The sequence below is a fragment of the Polypterus senegalus genome, chromosome 15 (assembly GCF_016835505.1).
Source record: "Polypterus senegalus isolate Bchr_013 chromosome 15, ASM1683550v1, whole genome shotgun sequence".
Lineage (NCBI taxonomy): Eukaryota > Metazoa > Chordata > Cladistia > Polypteriformes > Polypteridae > Polypterus > Polypterus senegalus.
The window spans coordinates 18,700,049-18,719,782 of record NC_053168.1 but is presented as its reverse complement, the minus strand read 5'-3'; the positions used below and the strand labels follow the sequence as shown (position 1 = coordinate 18,719,782).

Sequence of the window (19,734 nt, the reverse complement as noted above, 5' to 3'; positions counted from 1 at the left end):
TTCAGAAGACAGTGAGAAAAAGTTGTTTTCCAGTTAACCTATACAGCACAAACAATGACTTCAATTAATATTCAAATAAGAAGTTTGGATGGAATTAAAAATGAGATTTGTTTTTAATAAGATACTTATTCATGTAGTTTGTAGTGATGGTGGAGATAAATTTTTAATATCATGTTTTCATGTAAAACAGAGGTAACAAACTTTCGGATAGAATGGATGTCTATGGCAGTGTTTCTCAAACTGTGGGACGGGCCCCCCTAGGGGGGCGCGAAGTAACAAAAAGGGGGGCATGAAGATATGAAAAAAAGAAAACAAGAATCAAAAATATGAAAAATACATCTATTGAAACAAAAACAAATTAACTTAAACTACATTCTGATACTAGAAAAATAAACACTGAGTTAGATAAATGTCCATAAAAGTTAAGTAGGTATAAAAAAATATGCATCTATGATATATCATTAATTAAAAAAGAACAAATTGGTATTAATGGGCTTCTTTCAAAAAAATGTTAGCGGGGTATGATTAAAACGTTTATGAAAACTCGGGTCGCAAATACTTAAAGGTTGAGAAACGCTGGTCTATGGAGACCAACACTGGACCACAGCAAACAATATTAAAATGTCAGCAAATAAATGTAATATTACTTGTGTCACATAATCCAAATGCCAAATCACTCAGTCGTATGCTCACAACAGGAGACACGCATTGTGGCAGATTGCTGGGGTCCTTACCTGGCCAGGATGCCTGGAAGGACCAGAAAGGGACATGTATAGCTTCCGGGCCACAAGAGGGCAACTGCCCTGGATTAAGAGAGGACCACGGGAGAAGAGGGAAAAACGATGAACCCGTTGGGACCCATGGCCACCTCCAGGGGGTGCCTTAAGCCTAATGGAACCCGGGAATAGTTACTTCTGCCACACTCGGCAAGATGGCGGAAGAACCTACCAGGGTCGCCCGGTGTGCTTCCGGTGCAAAGGGCAGCACTTCCGCCACACCAGGAAGTGCAGCCGGAAGGACGTCATCAGCCACCTGGAGCACCTGGAGTAAAAGGGGCCGCCTTCTTACAATCAGGGTGCTTGAGTCGGGAGTGGGAGCAGGACAAAGCTCCCAGGAGGAGACAGGCGGCCAAGGACTGAGAGAGAGAGAGAAACATTATTGTGGTGATTATTTGCTGTGCGCTTTGTGTGTGGTGTTCGGGACTTTGATCCGTTTATTTGTGGTTAATAAACGTGTGACTTTTATAAAGAAGTGGCTTCTGACTGGTGGTGTCCGGGCAAGTCTCACAGCATGCATTTTTGATAAAGTATTGTTATACTAGCAAAATACTGTGCTTCGCAGCAGCAAAGTACTGCCTTAAAAGTTTTATTACGAAGAAAATGAAACCTTTTTAAACTGAGGGAAAATATACCAATAATTATTTGTTAAGGATCTCCTTGTAAACCACATTGTGTGTTCGGCCCTCCGGTTGTAACATGACCAAGCTGTGCGCTGAGCTTACTCTTGAGCATGCAACGTACAGTTGGCCATGTGAACAGTAATCTTGTCTCAAATCTCACAGCTTGGATTGCTGCTGTCATAATCGGTTTGAGTTTCATGGTTTGTTTCAATTACGACTGTATTTGTAGGACTTGTGTTGAAGTGACATTCGGCATCTGTCAAGCGTTGTAAGTATACAACCTGTTTCATCGATAACTTCACATCCAGCTTTTGAGAGTTTAAACATTCATAAAGATCAAAGTGTCCACTACTGAAATCGTCACCTGTCAATCTAAGATGTTTAAGAGGTATTGCCGTTTGTCCAAAGGTGTAAAATATTTGGCCATTTTTGTACACTTGAAAGCGACAACCGAACAATTCAGCTGCAGCCATCAACTCACATGCAGATCCATAGGTGAAGGGCTTAAGCATTTCACTCTTCTAGTGCTCCTGTGTAGTCTAATTATCTCCTGTACCGTCATCAGTCCACACCTTGAACCTGTCCCAGTCATTCAATACATAAGACACAATGTTCCTCCGGATATCAAGAGTGAGCCTGATATGGCCGTGCAATATGTAACACAGAGAATGGAAAAGGTAGGTGCCATCTCCGGGCATGGAAACCACTCCCTAAGTGACAGTTCTTTGATCGATGGTGATCACCTCGATAGACATGTTAATGGGAGTACGGTTGGAACGATAAAGAAAATGGCTACCTGAACAATGTAAAGTAAGTCTAAAATACCTACACAATAACTATAATCGTAATAAATGAACAATAAAACAGAGGAGAAGCCGTGGATTAAATAAAAATGCTGCAGTTATCAACAGGGAGACATGAATCCCGTGGCGAAGCAAGGAAGGGAATGTAGAGATTGGAGAGACGGACGGCCTTATATTATATAGGCAGGCAGCCAACAACGTGGGAGGTGTTGGGATGGGGGACCCAACGCTGCCTCACACGGTGACTGAGCTGCAGGCTATGGACGTATATATGTACGTAAGTAGGATTCAGTTAGCGTTGGGAACCCGCGTACCAAATTTTTTGAAGATGGGCCCATAAGTAACAAAGACCGTTGGAAAGTTCAATATGGCGGCCGACAGTGGCGTCATACCCCGAAATAAGTACGTACATCGGTTTCGGCTAGTGCAGGAAAGCCGCCTACCAAATTTCATGAAGATGGGGCCATAAATAAGAAAATTCAACATGGCGGACGTTGTCGACTGTTATGACCGTTATGCGTAAAATTTCAAAATGAAACCTGCTTAACTCTTGTAAGTAAGCTGTAATGAATGAGCCTGCCAAATTACAGCCTTCTACCTACACAGGAAGTTGGAGAATTAGTGATGGGTGAGTGAGTGAGGGCTTTGCCTTTTATTAGTATATACTGTATAAATGTTTTTGACCAAAGAAAGAGAGGAAGAGGTTGGAAGGAAATACAAAAAATTGTAATTTTTGGGTGGAGTATTCATTTAAGACTCACAGGTCACTATAGCCCATGAAGATCATGACTGCCAAAGGTTGGTTTGTAACAGCAGCAAAAATACTTTCTTGGAAGAGAAGTCTCTTTAAGTGAATTTGATAACAGGAGGGTAAAACAGTAATACACAGAGTAAAGTTAGTAAATTTACATTAAAATACTTACATCTCGAAATGTTCCAGGCAGGGAACCAAATTTATAAATGGCATAAATTGGTACCAGTGCCATTGACGATACGGCAATACACCAGCCTATCATGTTTGCCCACACTGGAAAGACATATGTTCCATAATAAGGAGGTTTAAAGGTTGCAAAGCTGACAACCACCATGAACTGTAAAAACAGAAAAAGAGGGCAAAAATGTAATGGTCCAGTATCAGGATAAATCATCTGAACAAGAGAAGTGGTGTAGTGACTAAGGACCTGCACTAAAAACGTCAATGTTTAAACCCACCACTGTCTTACTGTGTGACCCTACATAAGGCTCTTATTCTACCAGCATTCCACATACAGAAATATGGAACCAGTACACACTGCACTTGTAAAGTTTGAGTTGCTTTGAATAAGCTTTCTAGCTAAATAATCAGATAAAAACAACTTTTTAAAAAATGTTCTCTAAAGTTTCATTACTCCATTTAACTTTGTTCAGTTTCTTAGTTTGATGCTTTTCCATCTACAAACTATAAAGGGTGAACAGTGTCTTTGTAGTAAGTAAATTGCATTAATAAAGCACCTGTCAAAACAAAATGTCACAAAGTGCATTGCAAACAGTCATCACCGACACTAACAGAAAAATAAGTTAATAAATTAAAATCAGGAATAAAACTTATTGACATACACAACAACACTTAGTAACACGCACAAGCAAGCTTAAACAAATTAAAACAAAGAAAATGCAAAGACATACACAATAAAAGTTCACATCACACAAAAGCAAGTTTGAACAAATTAAGTCCAGGAAAAAAATGCACAGACATGAAAAATAATGCAACTTTAAAAAAAAAGGAAACTTTAACATTACTCTTTTACTTTCAAAGTAAAGGGAAGATTTTAGCACGTTTTAGCAACCACAAGCACCTTTATTACAAATTTGATATTGAAGATACTTGATGCTTGAATCAAAATACATTTACATAGTGTAGATCAGGGGCGCCCAATGCGTCGATCGCGATCGACCAGTAGATCGCAAATGTAGTGCAGGTAGATCGCGTTGCATTAAAAAATAAAAATAAAAAAAAATTAAACGTTAGTCTATCATATATCCTCCCTACGGCATTTGCCACTTGATTGACATACAGGGCGGCCAGTCTGAGATCTCTTTTCTTCTCACACACTGGTCATCCCGCACACACGATCAAACGTGCGAGCTACTTTAAAACTCCGGCTGTGATCTAGTTAACCTTCCAATTTATATCGACTAAAGAAGGGAATAAAAAAAATGTTTGGGGAGGGTATGGGCTGGATGTGCAATTAGAAGAGGATTTTTTTTCTCACAATGTCACAATCGAAGGGCGTTTGTCTGATCTGTCAATCTATCATTGCTATTCCAAAGAAGGAAAATGTGGAAAGGCACTTTCGAACTGTTCATAAAAACTACGAAACTGACCTCCTTCCAAAAAGCGATCTGAGAAAAAGAAAGCAGAGGGAACTTAAATCGTAGTTAATCGGACAGCCGTCATTTTTCACTCGGCTGAATTAAAAAACTCCTTGACTGCATTATTCGGCTGTACTTATTTATGCGAGTCAGCCTTTTCCAACATGACGATTATCCATCCATTTTCCAACCAGCTGAATCCGAACACAGGGTCAATAAATCCAAATATTGTAGTGACCATAAATGTGTTGAATTGTTATTGTGCCATAAAGTTTATTAAGTTATGCAAGGTAAGACAACATACATTTCATGTATAAAGTATACTCCGTATATATATACTAGCCATGTGCGCCCAACTACGTTGCACGTGTTAAAGTTGTCTGTGAAGGGCACCCTGTTTAAATGCGGCTGTCAGTCGTGAACTGGGCCCTTCGTCGCACAGCAAATTACAAAATAAAACCCTTGTATATTGATTCGATAGGAACGGCCTACTCAGAATCACTGTCCGAATCATAATTATGTGGTGGTGATGTAGGAGCATTTCTGCTTCTGTCCGTTCACAGTCCGTCTCGTTTTCACAACGCTGTCGTTTCCTCTCACAATGTCTTCTCAACCTTTCTCTAATCTCGCAGGTTGCTTTGTGGCAATCCAAAGAGTAAGGCAATATACACGGAGCAGTGGTTATAAAAGGGGGACACATAGGTATCCAGGCTCTTTAAAGCATAAATAGGGATCACTTCACTGACATGTGAGCAAAGCACGGTACAACTGTGAGACACACAGCACTCGCCGGCTACAACGTAACAATAATAATTTCCGGAACGTGCTGTTACGTTGTCATTGTCACTGTCTTTCTTTCATTCATATGTTACGTAGGCACGTACCTTTTATCTTCGGCAATCTCATTCTCTAACCAGGCCTGCCTCAGGAGCTAACCAGCGTAACACTGTCCACCACCCCTTTCGTTATTCCGGCACATTGTTGACATCCGTGAGTAACAACAACGTACTAAACTGGAAGGTGGTCTACGCATGCGTGGAATTCGCAGACAAACAAAGATCAAGATCTACATGAAGATCTCTTTAGTTAATTTAAAGCACAACAATTTGTTTAGTTTGAATGTCTGTGTTTTGAGGTGTGACTGGAGTACTACAGTCTTCAGTAGTAGTGATGGGTCATTCTTGAACGATTCGTTCATTTTGACCGAATCTTTAATGTGACTCGGGAAGAATGAGTCGTCTCGTGGGAGTGATTCGTTCAGTCACGCATGCGCATTTGCGCAACTTCCTATAGTTTCTGTATTGGAATTATTGATTCACATGTTTCGAGTCTTCGGGTTTTTCGAGTCGTTCGTTCATCACGTGACAGCCCCATAAAGCTTAACCTAGTATGCAGTCTGAGCCGGAAACAGAATTGATTAGTTCATCTCTCGAGTCTTCGAGTTCGAGTTGTTCGTTCATCATGTGACAGCCCCATAAGCTTAACCTATGCAGTCTGAGCCAGAAAGAGAATTGAACGAAATGACTCGAAAAAAGATTCGTTCATTTTGCTGAACGAGACTCAAAGGTCCGAGTCGGTAAAATGATCCGAACTTCCCATCACTATTCAGTAGTATAAGCCTGGAGGAGATTCTTAATGCAATGTCTATGTTTTAGCTGTCTCTCTACTGCCATCTAGTGCTTCTTCTTCTAATTCATTCGAGGACAAACAAAGATCAAGATCCAAATGAAGATTATATATGGAGATATATATATATAGCATTTTTAATGTAGGTAGATCATTTCGACCTGGTCATTTTAAAAGTAGCTCGCAAGCCGAAAAAATGTGGGCACCCCTGGTGTAGATTGATTAGAGAAGGATGCTTCTCATTTCATAGTGTGGACTGTAGAGGGAGCTCTAGAGCTACTGTTAAACTTGTAGTAGTCATTGTGGCCGCACCAGTGCCGTGATGTGTGGAGATGAATTCTTACCTGCGTGTTCAACCAACATGAAACATGTCATCACTCACCTGATGTCATAAAGGCATAAATAAGTATAAAGACAAATACTCTTACTGCGGTGGGCTGGCACCCTGCCCAGGATTTGTTCCTGCCTCGCACCCTGTGCTGGCTGGGATTGGCTCCTGCCCCTGTGACCCTGTGTTAGAATATAGCGGGTTGGAAAATGACCGACTGACTGACTGACAAATACTCTTAAAAGCGCTGTATATTCTTAGCTTCACAGAGCTGTACTGGTGCCAGTCAAATTCTTTTTTTCTTTCCTATTGAATATTGCCCTCTAGCAGCTTGAATGACTCCATATTGTGTAACTAGACTTCCTCTTTGTATACTGTACAATAGTATCTGGTCCCAAATGGAGTAACTACTTGGCTTTCTATTACTAATTCAAAGAAATATCTCATGGTCCAAGAGGGACAGTCTACTGCAGGCTTTTGTGCTGTCTAAAGTAATTTCATCTGCTAATCCAGGGGTGTCAAACTCCAGTCCAGGAGGGCCGCAGTGGCTGCAGGTTTTCATTCTAACAATTTTCCTAATCAGTGACCAGTTTCCACTGCTAATTAACTTTAATTTTAATAGTCCTGTTTTTAAAGATTCAGTCCTCTGAATTGATTCTTTTCTCCATTAAATGGGAGCCAAACAGAAATGAGATGTGAAATGAGCCGACAGATGACCAGCTAAATTGGAACATCAAACTCTAACCAATTTCACTCCAACTAGTTTCTTAATGAGGAGCCAATTCTTGTTGTTAATTAAACCCGGTATTTAATTCCATGGCTTGTTTGTGCTCTCATTCTGCCACAGCAGACATTTCCAAAACTGTGGAACCGTCAAAATGTTTTGGTGACCTGAGCAGATTAACCTTACTGAGACCTTCACATTTCTTTATTTTCAGATACTGTGCTTAGCTGGTCACACAGCCTCTTGTTTTGTGTCTCATTATCATTAGGCTGCTAATTAAGGGAAAAGGAACAAATAGAAAGGTTCAAGTCAAGTTAATTAAAACTAAGGCAAAAGAAGTTAATTAGCAGCAAAAAATGGTCACTAGTTTAGAAGATGGTTAGAATGAAAACCTGCAGCCACTGCAGCCCTCCAGGACTGGAGTTCGACACCTGTGTGCTAATCCATACCAGTTAAGAGTCTGCACAATACCACAGACTGAAGTTTCAGTGAATTAAACATGTGCTTTACGCCTATCTTATTTGCTATGGTGCTTCACGTCTTACACTAAATACAATCAGGAGAGTAGGTTTCAAATAGCACTTTGTAAAGTTCCTCTCTTACCAAAAGGAAACAAGGACTCACAAACTTCCAACACAGCCTCCAATACAAGCCAGGTCTGTGACCAATCATTTCTTCAATGTCATCACTAAATCGTGCTACTCCTGAAAATAACAGGAAAGGTAATTAGGCAAAACGTACGTACTGAATTACACAAAAACCTTACTCAGACTTCTAACAGGTTACATAAATCACAAGGCTCAGTACAACTCAGCCGTACTGATCTTTACTTTTATCACACTATATAAACTGTGAGTGGAAAAAAAAACACACCAAAATGTTTTTCGTCACATCTTCGACAATAGTCGGCTGATTTACTTAATGTTTGATACAAAGTGTATGTAATATGTTTTCCAACAACAGTTGTATTAATTACTCACATCAAACAAACAACATCGCTGCACTAGCTTATTGAACTTAAGTCTTCGTGTTTTGACATAAATAAAATGAGATTACCTTTTCATTCAAAGTTATCAACAAGATGAGGAACAGTAATTTTAATAAGTGTTCTATGATTTATTAAAGAAGTTGTTCGAAGTGCTTTCCCTTGGCACGAACACAAGCCCTCAGCCTTGGTCTCCACTGATCAATTGCCTTGTCAACAACACTCTGTTTCAGTTCAGCCCAGACAGAGATGAGGCGCTGCTTCAGGTCCTCGATGTCTCGTATTGGAGTCTGGTAGATGCGGTCTTGCATCAAACCCCAGATTCGATAGTCGACGGGTTTTGAGGTCTGGTGAGTTTGCTGGCCAAAGGTCTGGTCCAATTAAACCTGGGGTTTCACGACGTAGCAGCTCAACAGTGTCCCGTGCACGGTGTGCTGGGGCGTCGTCCTGTTGGAAGACAAAGAAGTCTCCTGACATGTGTCTGATTGCTGGCAACATGTTCTGTGTCAGCAGGACATCCCGGTAGTATGCACCATTGACTTTTACTCCGGGTTCAATGAAGCACTTCAGCTTCAGGTCTTTATGGATTATCTCAACCACAGTTCTTTGGCTTATTCCGATTTCTCTAGCTATCTGTTGAGTTGTTCTGTGAGTCTGTGGTGCGTCTTCTTGACTTAGTACAAGATCGTTAACAGCTTCAATGTTTTCAAGTGTACGCACCGAGCGTGGTTGACCACTACCTGGTTGCCGGTCCACAGTGCCAGTCGACCGAATCTTTCGTAGCAGCACATCGAGGCCGTTTTTGTTCCAACCTTTCTGTGGGAACTCTTTTATCAGTCGACGACTGCTGTTACCCTTTAGCAGAACCAAATTCTTAATAAAAATTCGGTCTTCTGTACTGAAACTCATTTTTATCTGCAAATTTATCAAGGGTCAAACTTGTTTACAAACTTTATCATCTGCGTTCGCACGTATCCATGGCAAACAAATTTATAAATAAGTAAGATCTTATACTGCTTTGACCAGGCTTTGACACAAGTTTATACAATGTTCCAAATTTTATCAAAATCGCCCGACTATTGTTGAAGATGTGATGAAAAACATTTTGGTGTGTTTTTTTTCACTCACAGTGTATACTACTTAATCTTCAGTAACGTTACTAAAGGGGCAAAGTGGTAAACATAATGCCTTTCAATATCAGACTCCGGGGTTCAAACACCAGCCTGGATGTTTTTGTGGTCTTTCCCTATCTGACAAAACCTCTGATGACCCATGAAACCATTCCAAAAACGGTTACAAACCTGGCCTGGTATGAGCCAGTGGGCCTTGTCTTGTGTTTGATGCTGCCAGGATAGGCTCTGGCAAAATCCTGGCATTAACATGTCTTTGTGATTTACATGGCAACCAGAGTACCCAGAGAAACTCACATTAAAATATGGAAAGCACTCATAGAAAGTGAGTGGGCTCAGAATTAAAACTAAATCTTTCGAGCTCTGATATTAATATGCTCTTTAAGTTTCCAAAAAAAAAAAAAAATCTCCATGCCAGGTGGTTCCCTCAACTGCCAGAAGATGTTCTACATTTTATTTTAGTTCTGATTTTCTCTTAAAATCTGTATCAAATTCCTAATTGGGATTTAAATAGAGGAGACACAAACAAAGAAGGGAGGACATTTGTAGTGGCAAAGGAGAAACGGCACGCCGGAAAGAGGTTGATGAGGAGTCTGCCACACATCTACAGGTATGTGATAAAGTGAGTGGCATTTATAGTGAGTTCTTCTGAAAGAAGAATTGTAATAAGAGTATAAGTTTAATATGTCACTGTACTCAGTGCAAATATATCTTATAAATCTGCCTTTTTCTATTCACATGCACAGTTGACACAGAGCCAGATCTAGCACAGGCGTTCACCATATAGAACTGCTAGGCAAGCATTATAAGACAAGACCGATAGTCACAACCGCTAAACGGGCAGTCAGACTGAGAACTGTTGTACAGTGATCCCTCGCTATAATCGTGCTTCGACTTTTGCGGCTTCACTCCATCGTGGATTTTAAATGTAAGCATATCTAAATATATATTTTATACATTTTTCGCTGGTTTGCGGATTTCTGCGGACAATGGGTCTTTTAATTTATGGTACATGCTTCCTCAGTTGGTTTGCCCAGTTGATTTCATACAAGGGACGCAATTGGCAGATGGCTGAGAAGCTATCCAATCAGAGCATGTATTACGTATTAAATAAAACTCCTCAATAATATACGATATGCTTCCCGTGCGGTGCTTCGCATACTTGAAAACCCGAACAGCGCGTATTGATTTTTGATTGTTTGCTTTTCTCGGTCTCTCTCACTCTCTTTGACATTCTCTGCGCCTGATGGAGGGGGTGTGAGCAGAGGGGCTGTTCACACACTGGCCTACAGGATACGGACGCTCCTCTAAAAAATGCTGAAAGACTACCTTCACATTGCTGCCTTCCTTGCAGCCGCTTTATCGCGGTGCTTCGCATACTTAAAAGCCCAACAGCTCGTATTGATTTTTGATTGTTTGCTTTTCTCTTTCTGTCTCTGACATTCTCTGCTTCTGATGCGCACTTCTTTGAAGAGGAAGATATGTTTGCATTCTTTTAATTGTGAGAAAGAACTGTCATCTCTGTCTTGTCATGGAGCACAGTTTAAACTTTTGACTAAACGGTGTTATTTCATGTCTAGATGGCTCTAATAATGTTAAAAAACATATTTAGAAGGTCGTAAACAGGTTTTCTATGCTCTAACTGCGAAAATATTAGACTTATAAATAAAGAATAAAGAAATTCATTTATTGTGTTATAGTCTTGAACAGATTAACCACGATAAACAAGGGTTTACTGTATACTATTTTTGTGTGTCAAAGTCAGCATGAAACGGTATCCTCTTTGCCTTGTTTGGAATGTCCTGATTCACCGAAGTGGGGGCCTGCACATGAATGTATAAAGTATGCAGTATAAAGCCTTGGAACATTGCCCGGCACACCTTTGAAGCCGACAGACAGATAGGAGATAATGTCATTTGATGCTGAAAATCCTTCCAATGCAGCGGAGAAAATGGCAGACTCTACACATCGGACCCCCCCCAAAAAACTGGGTTTTTGCCATTGGCTTCCTTCATCTGTTATGCAGCATAAGACATCATTAAAGAAAGCTAAGTTATTTCTCCTATGTGATTTCTTAGTGCCATATCATTAAGGAAGTGGTATCGCATTTTTATATTTTATCTTATATAGAATCGGGTTATGTAACATGTCACAATTATAAAGAACTCACTCCAAGCGAGCTAATGCCCCCTTCTGGGTACAAGGACAAAGCAAGGTGAGGTGCAACCAATGCAGCATATCAAGGTGTGTCTTAATGGTTTCTGAGGCATTTGCTGTAGACCTAACAGCAGAGACACGAGGTAGGTGTACTAGGAGTAAATATGTACCCATGTTTATTCAAGCAATAAATATGTCTGTGCATTTCAGGGCCGATCTGGTAATAGTCTGTGGTGTCTCAGTATTTTTCATCTTGGTGATTGTCATCTACTGAACATTACACTGCAGACACTTCTGTACTGTCATCACTGATGCACTACCTTTCTGTGTTGTAGTTATGCAAATCTGATTATTTGTGTATATATTCACATAGATCTTCCTTTTTACCTTTCATTAACTTTAAAGTACTGCTTCTGGATGCTAACATTTTTCTCATGGAGTGTATTTCAAATAGTACTGTGAGAAAATAAGTTAAGCTGTTCCTGTGTTCACTTTGAATTGAAACATGTGCAAGGGTTTGTCTTTGTCAAGAAATACATAAATGTTTTATAGCTCTGAGGTACTGTGCATGCCACCTGAATTGGGACTTCTTTTGTTAGAATATTTTTGTCAGTACTAAAAACAAAAGACAAAACACACAAGTCAGACAACTTAGGCGGAAGGTTGCTGGTTCGAATCCCGTAAATGCCAATAGGGACTCTGCTCTGTTGGGCCCTTGAGCAAGGCCCTTAACCTGCAATTGCTGAGCACTTTGAGTAGTGAGCAAAGCACTTTATAAATGCAAAGAATTTATTATTATTATTATTATTATCCATCATTGGACTGCCACAATACAGAGGTTGGCACACACTCACGCAGTCCTGTTTAAAAGCCTCATTTGACTTAACATTTAGGTCTTTATGAAGTGGAAAGAAAACTGGAGCACACAGCATTTGGACTCTCGCATTCATATGCACATTTTTATACGTTTGCATGTATACTACATTTTGAATATTCAAAACTGAACTGAAACTTTTTAGTGTCTCCAATCAACATTATGTCACTTGGGATGTTGCTAGATAACTATAACATTAATTTTCACAAACTGACATAACTGAAGGGAAGAAAACAGAGAAGAGCACACTTAGAACTTAGAACTGCTGATATGGGTCTTTTTCCTATCCGCTATGTACACTAGGGGAATTTTTGATTAATTAAACACGTTACATACAGTCATTAATCTGTTTTTGTTAAACATAATTTCAGTCATTCTTTTATATAAACCAGAACCTCTTTAAGTGTTTCACAGAAAAACCGAACATGCTAAGTGTAGTATTCTAATGACTGCGAATAGTTCATTACTTATTTAGAACCAGCCTTCATGCAAATGGGCACGCATAAAAATCAAGAAAGTTAACAAATTCTAGAGACTAAGGTCACATAGCAAGGTACACAATACTTAGCATTAGACTAATCTCAAGGATGGATGGAACCTAGTTATTTAATAAAATCATTCATTACATGGATGACACTTAATAGGGTGAGTGCGGCCATAGATCCATAGGGGAGATGAGTGTAAAAAATCTGAGGAGTCCCAAGATGCCTTGCCTTAACATGAAATTCCTTCAAGAGGAACAGAATTCATATGCAACCTTGACAAAATTCTGAATGAATTGTAAGTTCTATATTCTTAATACAGTAAACCCTCGTTTATCGCGGTTAATCCGTTCCAGACTCTACCACGATAAATGAATTTCCGCGAAGTAGGATTCTTTATTTATAAATCTAATATTTTCGCAGTTAGAGCATAGAAAACCTGTTTACGACCTTCTAAATACGTTTTCTAACATTATTAGAGCCCTCTAGACATGAAATAACACCCTTTAGTCAAAAGTTTAAACTGTGCTCCATGACAAGACAGAGATGGCAGTTCTTTCTCACAATTAAAAGAATGCAAACATATCTTCCTCTTCAAGGTGCGCGTCAGTAGCAGAGAATGTCAGAGAGAGAGAGAAAAGCAAACAATCAAAAATCAATACGTGCTGTTGGGCTTTTAAGTATGCAAGCACCGCGATAAAGCGGCCCCAAGGAAGGGAGCATTGTGAAGGTAGTCTTTCAGCATTTTTTAGAGGAGCGTCCGTATCCTCTAGGCAAACAGCCTCTGTGCAAACAGCCCCTCTGCTCACACCCCTTCTGTCAGGAGCAGAGAATGTCAGAGAGTGAGAGAGAGACAGAGAAAAGCAAACAATCAAAAATCAATACGTGCTGTTAGAGCTTTGAAGTGTGCGAAGCACGGCGCGGGAAGCATATCGTATATCATTGAGGAGTTTTATTTAATAATATACGTGCTCTGATTGGGTAGCTTCTCAGCCATCTGCCAATAGCGTCCCTTGTATGAAATCAACTGGGCAAACCAACTAAGGAAGCATGTGCCATAAATTAAAAGACCCATTGTCCGCAGAAATCCGCAAACCAGTGAAAAATCTGTGATATATATTTAGATATGCTTACATTTAAAATCCGCGATGGAGTGAAGCCGCGAAAGTCGAAGCGCAATATAGTGAGTGATCACTGTATCTGCCAGTTTTGTCAAAATTCTCACCAGGCAAACTTTGTCATCAATTTGAAGTGTAAATCTAGCCTGAGCTGTAACAAAACTCTGGAAACAAAAGGTTGATGATCTTGTGGAAAAAAGAAATATTGTGGATCATCCAAGGATTTTTTTTTTTAATGGTTAATTAATGGGAAAGTTTTATCGTTACTGGGAACTACCATGTATACTTTTTTCATGTTTAACATTGCTGATGTGATCTGAAGAATGTATGAATTGTTTAATAAATAACTAGGGAGCTCTGCCCCCTGCTCACTTCGCTCGCCAACCTCCGGGTGGGCGCTACACACTAGTAACATCGCGGATCTGTCGCTTGCATATGGGGAAGCGGATGTACAATTTAAACAGATTGTTATTTTCATGGGAATTGTTACATATACATAATAGAACTAACCATTTTACATTACAGCGAGTAACTAGCCATAGTAAAAAATAGTAAAACGTAATAAATTGAAAGAAAATTGTGTTTCATGTTGCGTTAGAGGTTTTCGTTGCGTTATATGTTTTCGTTCTGTTTTGCTTTGAAATTAACACGCAAATACTTTTTAAACTTACACTTTTACTGTAAAACTGTAATAATTTTTTTAATTAACATTTAGTCAATATCGCACTGAATTTTTATTCCGTGTTTGGAGTTATATCGTGACAATGCAATGTTTAACTGCCCGTGAGTGAATATCGTTTCTGTCTCTCTAATAAATAAACTGACTTTTTCAAATGGCCGTGGTTGAAAAATGGTTAAGAAGAGGGCGGGACTTGACAAAATCTCTTGTAAAAAGTCTCGTTTCAAGATTTTCTTTAATAATAGAGAGATTTACTGTAGAAGCAGCAAAGTAATGGTCTCATTTCAAGTTGTGTGTAACTCATACAGTAAAGTACACATTGAGTTTAGAATTTTTGACCTACATTCATATATATTGGGCAGAGTGGTGGCTCTGAGGCTAGGGATTTGCACTGGCAATCAGAAGACTGCTGGGTTTGAATCCTGTAAACGCCAAAAGTGACTCTACTTTGTTGGGCCCTTGAGCAAGGCCCTTAACCTGTAATGGCTCCATCCTGGGTATGACGTTAATCTGCATCATGTAGGCCCTCCAACCTGCAGGGAAAAACCTGGGGGTTGGTGGCAGAATTGGCATTCCAGCCACCATAAAAAAACCTCACACTATTCCATCCGAACTAGTGTGGTGCTGATCAGGAACATTTTCACAGAACTTTAACACATTTTGTTAATAGCCAACAACGCTAGTAGCAGGTCTACAATAATTACTAAATGAAATAATATACAAATACAAATTATCTTGTCAGTAAAGGTACTATAAAAACTGTTGATTCAGTTTTCAAAAATGCTTTTGAATATATAACAGATTAAAAACAATCTCTTTCTTGAACTCCTGACTTTTGAGTTTGTTTTGCATTCATTGCTAATATTCATTTAGGTGTGTGCATAATGATATCACAGCATAAAGTCTGGTGTGATTTTACCAAATGCACCTTAAACTGTTCTCTGTTCTGTGCCAAGTTTGTAAATGGACAGATTCAAATTGTATAGTATATCATCATGGGCTCAGCAAATCCTACAATTTAACACAAAAATAAATCTTGCTGCAGACATGGAAATAAAAGTCACCCAACATGAGTTAACCATTTCAAATAACCATTAAATAGTATAATTCTTTCTGTATTATACCCCAGATGACTAAGTATGCCAGTGGGTTTAATTAGTACATCCACGCTGGTCCAAGCAAATCTCATCTGAAGTTAAAATGTGGAATATATAATTTGTTGATTATGCAAATAAGTGCATGTCTCTTAAGGCACTGATTCTTCCAAGAGAGTATTATAATTGGCAACTAGACTTGGAGCAACTAGTTAACTTAAGCTTCGTCAGTGAAATAGCATCGAAGGGAAACACATTTTCATTTACTACTAATCAAACTTTCTAACAAGTTTAAATTTAGAGTAAATATTCAAAACTAAAGATGCAATATTTTTGCATCTCTTAAATAATATAAAAATTATGTACACTGAGAATTTGGCCTCTTTGTTGGCACCAACAACCATGCCACGCTCAAAATTGCTTAAATCACCTTTCTTTCCCATTCTGACATTCAGTTTGGAGTTCAGGAGATTGTCTTGACCAGGACCACACCCCTAAATGCATTGAAGCAACTGCCATGTGATTGGTTGATTAGATAATTGCATTAATGAGAAATTGAACAGGTGTTCCTAATAATCCTTTAGGTGAGTGTATATATATATATATACTGCTCAAAAGAATTAAAGGAACACTTTTTAATCAGAGAATAGCATAAAGTCAATGAAACTTATGGGATATTAATCTGGTCAGTTAAGTAGCAGAGGGGGTTGTTAATCAGTTTCAGCTGCTGTGGTGTTAATGAAATTAACAACAGATGCACTAGAGGGGCAACAATGAGATGACCCCCAAAACAGGAATGGCTTAACAGGTGGAGGCCACTGACATTTTTCCCTCCTCATCTTTTCTGACTGTTTCTTCACTAGTTTTGCATTTGGCTACAGTCAGTGTCACTACTGGTAGCATGAGGCGATACCTGGACCCTACAGAGGTTGCACAGGTAGTCCAACTTCTCCAGGATGGCACATCAATACGTGTCATTGTAGGAAGGTTTGTTGTGTCTCCCTGCACAGTCTCAAGGGCATGGAGGAGATTCTAGGAGACAAGCAGTTACTCTAGGAGAGCTGGAGAGGGCCATAGAAGGTCCATAACCCATCAGCAGGACCAGTATCTGCTCCTTTGGGCAAGGAGGAACAGGATGAGCACTGCCAGAGCCCTACAAAATGACCTCCAGCAGGCCACTGGTGTGAATGTCTCTGACCAAACAACCAGAAAGACTTCATGAGGGTGACCCAAGGGCCCCATGTCCTCTAATGGGCCCTGAGCTCACTGCCCAGCAGCATGCAGCTCGATTGGCATTCGCCATAGAATACCAGAATTGGCAGATGCACCACTGGTGCCCTGTGCTTTTACAGATGAGAGCAGGTTCACCCTGAGCACGTGACAGAAGTGAAAGGGTCTGGAGAAGCCATGGAGAACATTATGCTGCCTGTAACATCATTCAGCATGAGCAGTTTGGTGGTGGGTTAATGATTGTCTGGGGAGGCATATCCATGGAGGGTCACACAGACCGCTACAGGCTTGACAAAGGCACCTTGGCTGCCATTAGGTATCAGGATGAAATCCTTGGACCCATTGTCAGACCCTATGCTGGTACAGTGGCTCCTGGTGCACGACAATTCCTGGCCTCATGTGGTGAGAGTATGCAGGCAGTTCCTGGAGGATGAAGGAATTGATACCATTGACTGGCCACCACACTTTCCTGACCTAAATCCAATAGAACACCTCTGGGACATTATGTTTTGGTCCATCCAATGCCACCAGGTTGCACCTCAGACTGTCCAGGAGCTCAGTGATGCCCTGGTCCAGATCTGGGAGGAGATCCCCCACAACACCATCTGTCATCTCATTAGAAGCATGCACCATGTTGTCAGGCATGTATACAAGAACACAGGGGCCATACAAAGTGCTGAGTACAATTTTGAGTTGCTGCAATTAAATTTTGGCAAAATGGACTAGCCTGCCACATCATTTTTCACTCTGATTTTTGGGGCGTCTTTGAATTCAGGGCTCTGTAGGTTGATCATTTTCATTTCCATCAAACGATGTGGCATCCTTTCGTTCCTAACACATTACCCAGTCTATATCAGTATAGATATCCAGGAGGATTTCTTTTTCCCATTGAGATCTGATGTGTTTTCAAAGTGTTCCTTTAATTTTTGAGCAGTTTATATATATATATATATATATATATATATATATATATTGTGACGGGTGGCTGGGTCCCATGCCTGGCCGGGACGCCCCTTCAACACTGGATCCGGGCAGCAGCCATGGGATGCACTCTCCATCCCCTGGAATACGGGATGGCAGCCCTCCTGAGTTACATCGGGGCCACAGGTGTGGGACTTCAGGACTCAGACCTGTTGGGCTCCATGGCCACCACCCGGATGAGCCTCTTGGGGCTGGAATGCAGCCACACCCGGAAGTGCAGCCTAATTGGACCAATCACCACTTGGAGCACTTCTGGGAGGGCTTTAAAGGGAGCCTGCGGCCACTACTCAAGGGCCAGAATCGGGAGGAAGAGGACAAGGACGAGGTTGCCAGGGAGGAGTGGTGGTTTGAGAAGAGAGTGCTTTTGTGTGTTTGGTGCTTATCTTTAAGTGCTTGTGGGACTGTGGGGTTCATGGGGAAGACGTGCCCCACAGGTGAAGAAAATAAAAGTCTTGTGCCATTTTATATGTGGCTCTGGAGTGAGTCTGTGCTGGGTCGGGTGCTAGATAGTGCTAACTTCACAATATATACACACACACACACACGCACAAACACAAAGGCCATTTGATAAGTATGGTAAAAAAAATCAAGCTTAACGGTGTTTTTTGGAAAGAATCGCTTCAAACATCTGTAGAATGTAAACAAAATGACATTTGGCCTGAGCTAGTTTGAAGAGTGGCACTTGCTAGCTGTGACGTCGCCCAGGGCCGTCTTAAATTGTGGGCACACTGGGCAGTTGCCCAGAGGCTCCATGAGCATAACGGCCCCACGCTAATCTATGTATGTTGTGACTTGCTGTCAATAAATAAACACTAAACTAAACTATAACTACTTGTCATTGTGTTACAAGTGGACATTGGCATTCGCCTCTAATTTAGTATCACGGTCACCTCTGCACCCTCTGGTTCATGTATGTGTACAGATCTGTTTGCTGTTCAGCATGCTTTTTAATGGTTAAACACTGATTTTGTTGGAAGTACCAATGCAATAAATACATGTTTAATTTTATCAACCATTTAAATGTTTATTCCTGTGAGTGGTGTTGTAGGCCTATAATGCTGTTAAGATGGCCCTGATGTCACCAAGTGAACTGTGGTGCCATCTCATATAAATTTACTAAATTTATCAAACTGCCCTCTATTTATATATACATCTACCTATATATATATATAGATTTTTATTAAAATGTATTAAACAGCTGTGGTGGGCTGGCGTCCTGCCCGGGGTTTGTTTCCCGCCTTGCGCCCTGTGTTGGCTGGGATTGGCTCCAGCAGACCCCCGTGACCCTGTAGTTAGGATATAGCGGGTTGGTTAATGGATGGATGGATGTAATAAACAGTTATATGGGGAATGTGTAGTTTTTTTAAGTTGTTAACAGTATTTACAGCCACATTTTTAATTGATTATTTATTAATTAGCAGGTCTGACATCGAAGTCGTTGCAGCTTTCATCATCCTGTGTGTCTGCTCTGCTTGTTGTTAATTGTCACTATTAGGGTTAAATGAAGGGAGCAAACTACACAGGAAAAGGAGAAAATAAAAACAACAGAAGAGAGTTAAGCATTTATACCTTTAGAAAGAAAAAAAGAAATACAGTATTTCTAAATGTCTTATAAAATTAAAAGCCATACTGTTGTTTTTCTGAATGCAGAATAAGAGAAGAGTAATGAAAGACCAGCTAATTAAATGAGATCAGCTGTTATCGATTACTATCACCGATTGTGAATCTGGTTGGAACAAAAACCTGCAGCTACAGGGGGTCCCCAGGACCGA

General features: G+C 40.3%; 1 protein-coding gene across 1 annotated transcript in view; it reads right to left on the bottom strand.

Moving 5' to 3' along the window:
• The window catches only part of slc6a3 (solute carrier family 6 member 3), a 142,164-nt gene that overhangs the window by 17,029 nt on the left and 105,401 nt on the right, over positions 1–19,734 (bottom strand). The window contains exons 12-13 of the mRNA XM_039737344.1: positions 7,836–7,936; positions 3,126–3,293 (exon numbers count right to left, since the gene is read on the bottom strand). Of these exons, the coding sequence (XP_039593278.1) occupies positions 3,126–3,293; positions 7,836–7,936 (269 nt within the window). The remainder of the gene's footprint in view (positions 1–3,125; positions 3,294–7,835; positions 7,937–19,734) is intronic.